Genomic DNA, 10,350 nt, shown 5'->3' with positions numbered 1-10,350 from the left:
TGATCTCTAGAAATTAATACACGACATAAATGGATTAACGGCAACTCGTTTGCATCAATCAAATCCATTAATGAGTGCTTGAAAAAATCTTAAGCTCAAGTCTTAAAACATAATTAAGCAAGACAATGAAGAAATGAGTGATTGAAAACTTTTATAGGCAGAATTAAATAGAGAGTGATAACTTTATTGTTTTGACATTGAATGGGCTCTTTAATCGACCTAATACCAAACATAGTAATACCAAATTTGGAAATAGAGAAAACGAGAGAATCGACGCAAGGGAATGATTCCAAAAGTAGAAATGTAGTAGATCTTGTTTACGATTCGCAAAATCGAAATCATATAATCATCATTCAAAAACCAAAATTAAACAAAGATTTGATTCCTCGATTCGAAATCGAAGACAGATCTAGTAAAAATCGAAAAGACAGATTACGAGTTTGTGCGTGAATCTAATCCAACAGCAAAATCCGGATTTGTCAAAAAAATCTCAAACATAAGCCTGTTAAATTAGAGTCACGCACAAAACATGTAATACGACTCTTCTAATGGTAATCGTCGCATCTTCTTTTCCTGAGAGAGACTTATTTCGCCGGCGTATAAGAAGAAGAAGAGAGAGAGAGCTTCCTTATCAGCGAGCGAGAGAGAGAGACCTAAATAATCTGTATCGTCAATAGTTTAACCAAGTGTCAATTTATGGATCACAGCATAAACGTTAAAGGGCCCATTTCAAGCTCACTCTTATTAATGGGCTTTAATCCAACTGTTATTTCTGCCTCTAGCCCAATAAGTATTAAATTATGAGACAACATCAAAAATAGTTTAAATACACTGCTGTTAATTAAATTACACTATCATATCTATAATCTAATATTACATATTAACGTAAATATTTTTGCTGAATAAAAAAGATTTAAACAGTAATTGATGTTTTGGTATTTTTATTTTTTTTTTAAAAACAAGTTTGAGCTTTTACTTGGTCCATACTTTTTTCTAAAAATTTACTATATGTTTTTGTATCATTTCATGGATCGTAATTTCTAAACTATTTCTTGGAATACATAACATTCGAATTTTATTCTGCTGATATGATCTTCTTAACTGTTTTAGTGTCCTTCTCATGCATATACCATTTTCTGGTAAAAACAACTATTATGGCATTAACAAATGAAAATTCGTAACAATTATATAGAAAAATAATTACTCGATCATACTTTCCGCAAAATTTAATAATTTTCTGGTTTAAAATATATAATAAAAAAAAATCTGAATTGGGATATATATGTGTTGGGTGGCCTATACGAATAGGGAGGATATAAGAACATGTGCATGCACGTTAAGCTAATATACATACAACGTGCTAACAAGCGATCAATTTCGACCACTAAACTCTCCATTATGGCTACTTATATCATATATACAAACCTATCTTAATTAGTTAGGTACTTTTCACGTTACCTTGAAACCCATATAATATACACATACATTGATCAATCATATGCGAATGTTAAGCTAATTCTCATTTAATCAATTTATCTAATCATCAATTATCAGAGACATATATATATGTCTAAGAGAATTTGTAAGTACAATGTTTCGTGTTGACGGCGATGGGATATACATTGAATCTATAGTCTCCGAGGATGTCTGATCAACATCGCTACACGAATCTGCTTTTCTTTTTCTTTTCTTCAAAATAAACAAACGACGTACGAGCAAAGAACATAATCTTTAAGATGCTTCAATCAAATTAAATCCACTCACAAAAATAAAAATCCTAAATACGAAGTCCACAAATTCAAAGGAACATAGAAGATCATTGCATGTTCTTGTGTCTTTTAAAATTAAGACCTTATCCCATTATCCAACATCGTTATCTACTTTGTCCAAAAAATTAAAACACTTAAAAACTACTCGGGAATGCTTTATATCATTAGTTTATCGTTAACTCTTATAATTAGTTGCGCCGGCGGCTTATATCAGCTGGAAATAATGAGATATATAACTATATAAGGACTTAATAAAAGCAAAAGCATTATGACAACCAAATAGTCATATATATTTATCATCTCTGTCGACAATGGTGATCAATTCAAACTAAATACATTGTAGCGAAACTCAAACACTAATATTGTATATTTTTAAATTAGTTTATGGATTAGACCAAATTTTGGGAGAAATATAAAATAAGATGAATTTTGATAGGTGTTCTGACTTTTGCAAACGCGGAAAAAAAAACTTATAATATGAATCTTTTCATTTTCATCTTATCAACCTATATCTATTGAAAATCGCTAGCTTCTTAATACACTGATTGCATGCTTGTGAATTAGATTAGACTATAACCTAGGAAGAAATATTATGGCATAAATATAATCACATTCTTCGTTGATAAACCCGGCTTTTTTCTCTTTAGTAAGTTTCAATCCGCCCGACTTTGGTAAACTCAGAAAAAATTGGCTGCGAGAGTAAAATAACATAAAATAAATAAAAAAATCGATAAAGCGCAACAAAGGAGGAATAAGACAGGGTGTTTAAGGTGATGTGAATGGGAAGAAAGTTGGTGTTTTTGAGCGTGTAGGAGAGTTGGGTAGTGATGATAATCATGTGAGTGCATGTGCATCGAGTTGTATTTTGATGACATGTCCTCTAACTTAAGCTAAACCCTAATTATCCATCAAAAACAACATTAAAAACACCCTTGTGGACACTTGTCCAATTCTCATCCAATTCTTTTGAGAGAGAAAAGGAGAACCTTCTCAGAAGCTGTAATCTCCATTTTAAGCTATATATAAAGGTCACTAACCTCTCTGTATGTCTATATAAACTATAATTAAGGGCGTCTCATATTTGCATGCATCACAATATATCATCTTTTAAAGAGTTGTTATCACTTGTCTATACAACATTCTTTCGTTTACAATAATATGGGAGTAACAACATTAGAAGGACAAAGAAAGGAATCAATTTGGGTTTTGATGAGACGACAAAGGGCTCGAAGGGCACTTGTGAAGAAGATCATGATCCGACCGAGGAAGAGTCTAGAAGCTTCTAGAAGACCTTGCCGCGCAATACACAGAAGAGTCAAGACGCTGAAAGAGCTTGTTCCCAACACCAAAACATCAGAAGGTTTGGATGGACTCTTTAGACAAACGGCAGATTATATTTTGGCTTTGGAAATGAAAGTGAGAGTTATGCAGACAATGGTTCAGGTTTTGACCGAAACTAACTGTGTTTAAAATCCTTCATATATTTTTTGTATATCTTAATTAATTGTTGGATTTTACGTGTTTTTAGTTTTTATTTGTTTGTGTTTATTTTCTATTATCTCGTGTGACTGTCGTGTGTTGCTATATAGAAAAGGAATTTGGTTTTATCTTGATGATGTAGACTTCGCAAGAAAAATATCGAAAAATATATATATCATATGCTTAGCTAAATGACAGATGACTGTTGTTTCGGGGAAAAAACATTTGAACAAACGAATTCATACATAGATAATCGTTCCATGGGAATAGTTTTTGTGTGCTACATCAACAAAGAACGAAGGGTCATTTTTTGAAAAAAGGAACAATACGGAACTATGTTGTAAACATGATATCAATAAAATTACGTTCAGTCAGTTGGAGAAAATACAAAAGTGGGAAGGAATAATAAGTGTCTTACCAATAAAGGGACAAAACACTGTGTTGAAAGAAGAATGTTTAACGTTGGGCTATGAAAGTGCGTGGGCCACGAATTCAAATTACCAAAGTTCGAGTCCATACAATGGAACCATCCAAATTCGAAGTTCAGGCTAATCTTCGAACTTGTGAAAGATTCAATATTCTATTCGTTTAAAAGTTCATAATTGCAAACTATAATTGGGAAATCACATGAAATTTAGTCTTGTAATCTCAAAATTAATCCTTAAACTCCTATAGTACGCATTATAACGATTATAACGATGTCATTTTAAATTTTCATTGTAATTCTTTCAAAATAATTGTTAAAACTGTGTTGTGCTAGCTTTTAAATCCTGCGGTTCGACTACTGTGGCTTTGTGATAATGATAGATAACAGATGCAAATGTTTGATGGCCACGTATATCATTTAGTCCTTTTATTTATTTGAGATGACACGAATTGGTTGAGATGAAATGGTCCGACATTTTATTATCTCGACGTTGATTTGGGGTTCAACAATACTATTAACATGGCACTACATGTTTATTTTTTATTCTTCATCTCCATGTAGAGACGACAAGTATAGTCTTGATTTGGGCTTGGTAAACGGGCTCATTTGATTACTCAAAAGAATTATGTTTTTTTTTTTTTGTCAAAGTTCAAAGAATTATGTTTTCTTAAATCATTTTCAATTCTTCCAAAACATAATTATGTGATATTTTGTTTGCTTACTTAATTTTTAAGTATATAGTTAATTCCTTATCAAAAAGAGTATATAGTTAGCTATAACATGTCATATGTTACATGTACACTAACTCATGACATTGTGGTTATTTTATTTCTTAAAAAGTTCTCGGTGATCCTTCATTAGTTCGTATATGTAATTCCTAGAAATTATGATTCTACCGACATTTAAATCCGAATACATCTATTAATTAAGATTCTCTTGCGACTTCGTTTCACTTACATGTAAAATATGATCTAAAAATTAGTTTAGCTATTGTCTATTTCTTACCTCCGGAATAGTAGTGAGGTAGGAATCGATATTTAGGAGGATAAGTGTTACCACACATTTACAAGGCTTGTCCCTTTTAAAATTCAAATTTGTTGAACCTTTTTATATTATAAGAAAAAAAAATCAACGTAAACTGGATCGTTGTCCAATGTGGTGTGTGTGGAGGAGATAGAAGACAAAAATTTATATGTGTAGAGATATTAGTGACTGATATAAATGACTATAAGTTAATGACTAGCTACCGTCAGACAGGATTTATATTAATCGGCATTATGTTTGATGCGGCGATTAATAAATAAAATAAGATCCCAAAATGCGTTTACTTTGACTTACCCATGTGCAAATACCAACGCAACGGTTATTATTTAACAATTTTGTTTTTAACTCTTGCACAACAAACATTTTAGTATTGCGAAAGAAATCTTAAGTGGGTCAACACATGCGATACGAGTTGCGTTGGAGTGTTTTTTTTTTTCAATTAAAATAACAAAAAGGCATTTAATTAGGGATTTGATTGCTACTTGTGAATTCACGAGACATAAGTATCCAAGAAAGAAGCAACGTGAATATTTATCCCTTGATTCATGCATTGTCAACTCCTCTACAAGGTTTTCTCTTGTTAGGGAACACATTTGGATCTATATATATATACATACACTCTCAATCTTTCTAAATGGTCCTAATTAATCACCTAACTCAACCAATTAAACGAATCCACATGCAATTCAAATGTTCTATGCATATGAGTAACAGAATAAGACGTACGTATATATGCTATATTTTTATATATCGTTCTCTTTGTTTTTTTTTTTCTTTTATATTTAGAAGATTTGACTACTGTATATGATATGTTATGTACTTATGTTATAGCATATCCCAATACTCTAAAATAATGTTATAGTATATGAGTACCGTCGCGGGATTACGTGATATAGTGGAAGATTGGTGACTCGGAACCCGGTGACTCGTGACCGGAGTGAAATTATTATTCTAAGTTCTAACAATTGATTATCCTGATTTCTCGCTTTAAAAATAGAAACAAATAATTTTGTTTCTCCTGTTTTTTTTTTAATCCACTACGTTTTTGAGATCCTAAACGTATCCAAGAAGCAAGCCTAGGGGCAGTCAAAATTTTAAAATATTTTTTCTTTATCGTTCGGTGATACGAATCTACCTTTTCTACCACCTATCTATGTTATTTTATATAATCTGATTCTACAACTGAACCATCAAAAGACCACTAATTTCATCCATATTATTGGGATAATTTAGCTAATACAAATTAATAATTACTAAATAACAATGAAAAAGAAAAGCAAGCAAAATAGTTGCTTATTCCTTGCTCGCGATCTAACGGCAGCAAGGAAGGAGGAGTAAACGAAAGATGACGCGTGGCCATTGGATTGGAGAAGGTGCCAGGTGGACACTTTAGTTAATGGGACCTACAAGCCGACAAAAAGAAGACACGTGTAAAATATTTTTTTCTAAAAACGTTCCCTAGTAGGAGTAACATACGCCACCATTGATGTCCCGTCCGCAACCCAACGCCAACACCGAGCCGCGCGTCTTTTGGCAGACCTTTGATTGAGACGCTTTTCTTTAATTATCTGTTTTATTTAAAACTCTTCCATTAACAAATTTCAACTAGGCAAAAAAAACAACCTAAATGTTTTGAGTTACTGCAATAATTCTAGAACTGATCCTATAATAGTCAGGTCCTGACTAGTAATATCTCTAACCGGAAATTGTCGAAAATCAAATTTATATAATGGGTTACTATATAAAAAGGGGGAAAACAAAATCATGGAAGCATGCAAAAGGAGAGCTAAGTTTGCAAGCAAATTATACGAGAGTGGGTCACCACTCAACTCTTGTACACCACACGTGCATGCTTCTTCTTCTTCTTCCTTTTGTTTTTTTTTTGGTTTTACAAAATAAAAACAAACTAATTAGTTTTTGCAAAGCCGAGGTAAACAAATTCAAAAAGGATAAAGCAAATTCCTATATAGCAAAATCGGTAAAAAAATAACAAAAAGAGAAATTCAAATCTTGACTTTGTTTAGCTTTAGCTTTTTTTCTTTAGTCATCGGGATCACCGCTGTTTATAAAAAGATACATGAGGCATGCAGGAGTTATATTAATCTGGGCCCTTTACTTTGATCTATTCCGATTTTCTTTGGGTCCACGGTTTTTTAAATAAATACTCCCTATAAATCTTAAATTATATTCAGCCTTCATCAATAATTGGTGTTACGAATGTATAAAAAACGCTCATCTTCACGTAACTAGAAATGTGTATTATCTATTATGTGACAAAGCGATTTCTTTGATTTAATACAATTCAACACTAGACAGTTTGTGATATGCAATCTGCAACGAATACATGTTCCAGACTGAACTACATATATATTCTCATAATCTTGCTATATGTTTCCACGTATTTCGATTTTTGCTACAAATATATACACTACATCTATTATCTATATATGTATTTATAACTAGAGTTTTACAAGTTTTCTGCGTACATTTGACAAATTTTCCTTACACAATTATTTAAAACTAATAGTATTAGTTCTTTCACAAGAAGCTGTAAGAAGAAGAATATTTTACCTGCGCTGCAGGCTTTTTATCAGATATTTTTCTTTGCATAATCTCACATTCCAAAAGACAAAAAGAAAATGTGAACACGGTCCATTAAATTCGGCCTTTTCTATATACATATATTAATACATCATATATGATACTAATATATCGTATTCTCCACCACTTTAAATTATAAAACGCCGAGATACATACGTGCTTCTTCCTGATCAAAAGGAGTGTCGATCACATTTTTCTTTTCTCTTTACAAATTTACTATTGATCCTTTGTCTAGTAAGTAGTAGTAACCCACCGAAACAATACTAAAAAATTTCATTTAAATTATATTTGGTCACGGACAACGGTCTCACCGCCCACACATGTCTCATGGCTTGAGCCTATCTATTATGACTACAGAATACATATTGAAACAATTAAAGAAACAATAAGGACAAGTTTTTAGTGTTTTCTAAAGAACCAGTTTTTGTGTTCACATTAATAAAAACTAAAAAGAGGATTCCCGCCATGCACACGAACCAACACCAAGAGCCTTTTTTAACGTATTTATTTGAGGCAACAAGTATTTATTTTTGTTCTTATTTCACACTAGCTCTAAAAACCGGTTAACAATTGAACCAGTCAAAACCGGACGTATGAAAGCGTTTACTGTCTTCTCTGACTTACGCGTTGACCAATGACTAGAGTATTTTGAAAAACCTTCGTGTGATATTAACCGGTTACTGTAACTATCCGTACAGTATACTAACCTGCTATTGCCGGTCAATAAAAAAAATCCATGAGCACCATTTATTTAACACAGTGTGACAAATATCAAATCCTTGAGTCATTATTATCTCTTTCCTCTCTCACGCCAAAAATTTCATCTTCTCTCTCTATCTCTCCTCTTGGAACCCTAAAAACACAAGGATCGATCTTTTGTATTTTTGATTTTGTCATTGGCTTTGTGTTCGATCTCTGTTTTGATGCGATTTCTCTGTTTTTAACGGCGTTTGATTGATTCTTTTCCGGCAAAGCTGAGTGAGTGAGAGAGAAGAAGAAGAACAATGGAGTTTACAGATTTCTCAAAGACGAGTTTCTATTACCCGTCGTCGCAAAGCGTTTGGGATCTCGGAGATTTAGCGGCGGCTGAGAGGAATTCTTTAGGGTTTATGGAGTTATTGGGTTCTCAGCATCATGACTTTGCTACTGTTTCTCCTCATTCCTCCCTTCTCGAAACGCCTCAACAGCAAACGCAACCATCGGCGAAGCTGTCTTCAAGTATCCTTCAAGCTCCACCGTCAGAGCAATTAGTGACGTCAAAGGTGGAGCCTTTGTGTTCGGATCATTTGTTGGCAAACCCACCGGCGACTCCTAACTCGTCATCGATTTCGTCTGCTTCAAGCGAGGCTCTAAATGAAGAGAAACCGAAACGAGAAGGCAACGAAGAAGAGAAGAGTCATACTAAGAAACAGTGAGATTCATTCATTCTATCTTCTTATAATTTCTCACTTTTTTTTCAAGTAGAGAAGCTGTTCGATGAAAAGACTGAGAGAGAAAAAGAAAAAAAAGAAAAAGGTGGTATCCTAAAGAAAGCATTTTTAATGTTTTGGCGTAAGAACAGGTTAAAACCAAAGAAGAATAATCAGAAGAGACAGAGAGAGGCAAGAGTCGCATTCATGACAAAGAGTGAGGTTGATCATCTCGAAGATGGTTATCGCTGGAGAAAATATGGTCAAAAAGCTGTCAAAAACAGTCCTTTTCCCAGGTATCAAACATATCACCAGAAAATGTCTGTTTTCCTTGTTGTTTCTTCTTTTTGATTTCCTCTTGGGACATGCATTATGTTAATTTGTTGGATCTAGTGTCCCATTGTTTCTTAATGTTTGTGTGTTAGTGTTTACTAGTAATTAAAATCACTGTTTACAATTTCCGAAGAAAGACTCAAATTTAATTTGATTTTGTGTAATGGTGTTTCTCGTTTGCAGGAGTTACTACCGTTGCACAACGGCTTCATGTAACGTGAAGAAGAGAGTGGAGAGATCGTTTAGAGATCCAAGCACTGTGGTTACAACCTACGAAGGTCAACACACACACATTAGTCCACTCACGTCTCGTCCTATTTCAACTGGAGGCTTCTTCGGATCATCAGGAGCTGCTTCGAATCTCGGTAATGGCTGCTTTGGGTTTCCTATTGATGGCTCTACGTTAATCACTCCTCAGTTCCAACAGCTTGTCCATTACCACCAACAACAACAACAACAACAACAACAAGAACTCATGTCTTGTTTTGGAGGAGTCGGTGAGTACCTTAATAGCCACGCAAATGAGTATGATGATGATCATCGTGTGAAGAAGAGTCAAGTTTTGGTTAAAGATAATGGACTTCTTCAAGATGTTGTTCCGTCTCATATGTTGAAGGAAGAGTAGTATATAGTCTTCTTATATAGTATTTAATCTAGTTTTTTTCTTTTCTTGTTGTATAATTGTCTAAAAGAAACGGTTCTTTTGTCCTCGTGAAGATGTTTTCTTGTGGTTCTAAAATCGTTAGGTAATGAATGTATCAAGCCGAGAAAGTACTTATGATTTTTCACCATGGAATCAATAGGAAAGTAATTCTAATTTATATTATAACACAGAAATGCACTAGTTTTTATATAATGTGTGTACTGGTTAACATGATTTTTGTAAATAGTATGATTGGTAAGATCTTCTTAATCGCATAATAGTTTGTCGTTTTGTAAATTACTGATCGTAGTCTAATATAACAATGGTCGTTTTTAAAAATTTGTTATGGGCTTTGAATTGAACACTATATTCATAGCTAGGCTTTGTAGTTTGTGTTTTTTTTTTTAATCGAAAACTTATTTGATCTACGGTTCTAATGTGCTATAGCCTTCTAGGGTTTCAGGTTACTCTATTTCTACTCAAAGATCAGTTAATGGTTTTTTTTTTTGCTTCGCTTCAATATATGTCTTGTAATCTGGAAAAATTAACTAGTTTCATAGTAATCAACAAGATTAATTAAGCGAGATAACTAAAGAGGAAATTAATGCGAAATTGGAAGCATAAACCCAACTACTCCTACCTACT

The 10,350-nt window shown here is 33.2% G+C and overlaps 2 protein-coding genes across 2 annotated transcripts; both read left to right on the top strand.

The window, feature by feature from the left end:
* Window positions 1–2,555: 2,555 nt before the first annotated feature.
* LOC9318181 (transcription factor UPBEAT1) lies at window positions 2,556–3,468 on the top strand. Its single transcript, XM_002882069.2, has one exon. The coding sequence runs from the start codon at window positions 2,928–2,930 to the stop codon at window positions 3,237–3,239; it is 312 nt and encodes a 103-aa protein (XP_002882115.1). The 5' UTR covers window positions 2,556–2,927; the 3' UTR covers window positions 3,240–3,468.
* Window positions 3,469–7,519: 4,051 nt separating this feature from the next.
* LOC9316359 (probable WRKY transcription factor 23) lies at window positions 7,520–9,881 on the top strand. The gene is made up of 3 exons (XM_021029963.1): window positions 7,520–8,731; window positions 8,882–9,025; window positions 9,246–9,881. Exons 1-3 carry the CDS (start codon window positions 8,325–8,327, stop codon window positions 9,685–9,687), a joined length of 993 nt encoding a protein of 330 aa, XP_020885622.1. The 5' UTR covers window positions 7,520–8,324; the 3' UTR covers window positions 9,688–9,881.
* The last annotated feature ends 469 nt before the right edge of the window (window positions 9,882–10,350 follow it).

The sequence above is a fragment of the Arabidopsis lyrata genome (genome assembly GCF_000004255.2).
Source record: "Arabidopsis lyrata subsp. lyrata unplaced genomic scaffold ARALYscaffold_4, whole genome shotgun sequence".
In the NCBI taxonomy this organism is placed as follows: Eukaryota; Viridiplantae; Streptophyta; class Magnoliopsida; order Brassicales; family Brassicaceae; genus Arabidopsis; species Arabidopsis lyrata.
Note: the sequence above shows the minus strand (reverse complement) of the source record. Positions and strands in the feature narration are given on the sequence as shown.

Excerpts from the sequence above, each read along its gene's own strand:
- LOC9318181 (XM_002882069.2), top strand. The coding sequence starts at position 2,928 with ATGGGAGTAACAACATTAGAAGGACAAAGAAAGGAATCAATTTGGGTT.
- LOC9316359 (XM_021029963.1), top strand. The coding sequence starts at position 8,325 with ATGGAGTTTACAGATTTCTCAAAGACGAGTTTCTATTACCCGTCGTCG. Across the intron at positions 8,732-8,881 it reads AAGAGTCATACTAAGAAACA|GTTAAAACCAAAGAAGAATA; the intron begins GTGAGATTCATT and ends GCGTAAGAACAG. Across the intron at positions 9,026-9,245 it reads AAAAACAGTCCTTTTCCCAG|GAGTTACTACCGTTGCACAA; the intron begins GTATCAAACATA and ends TCTCGTTTGCAG.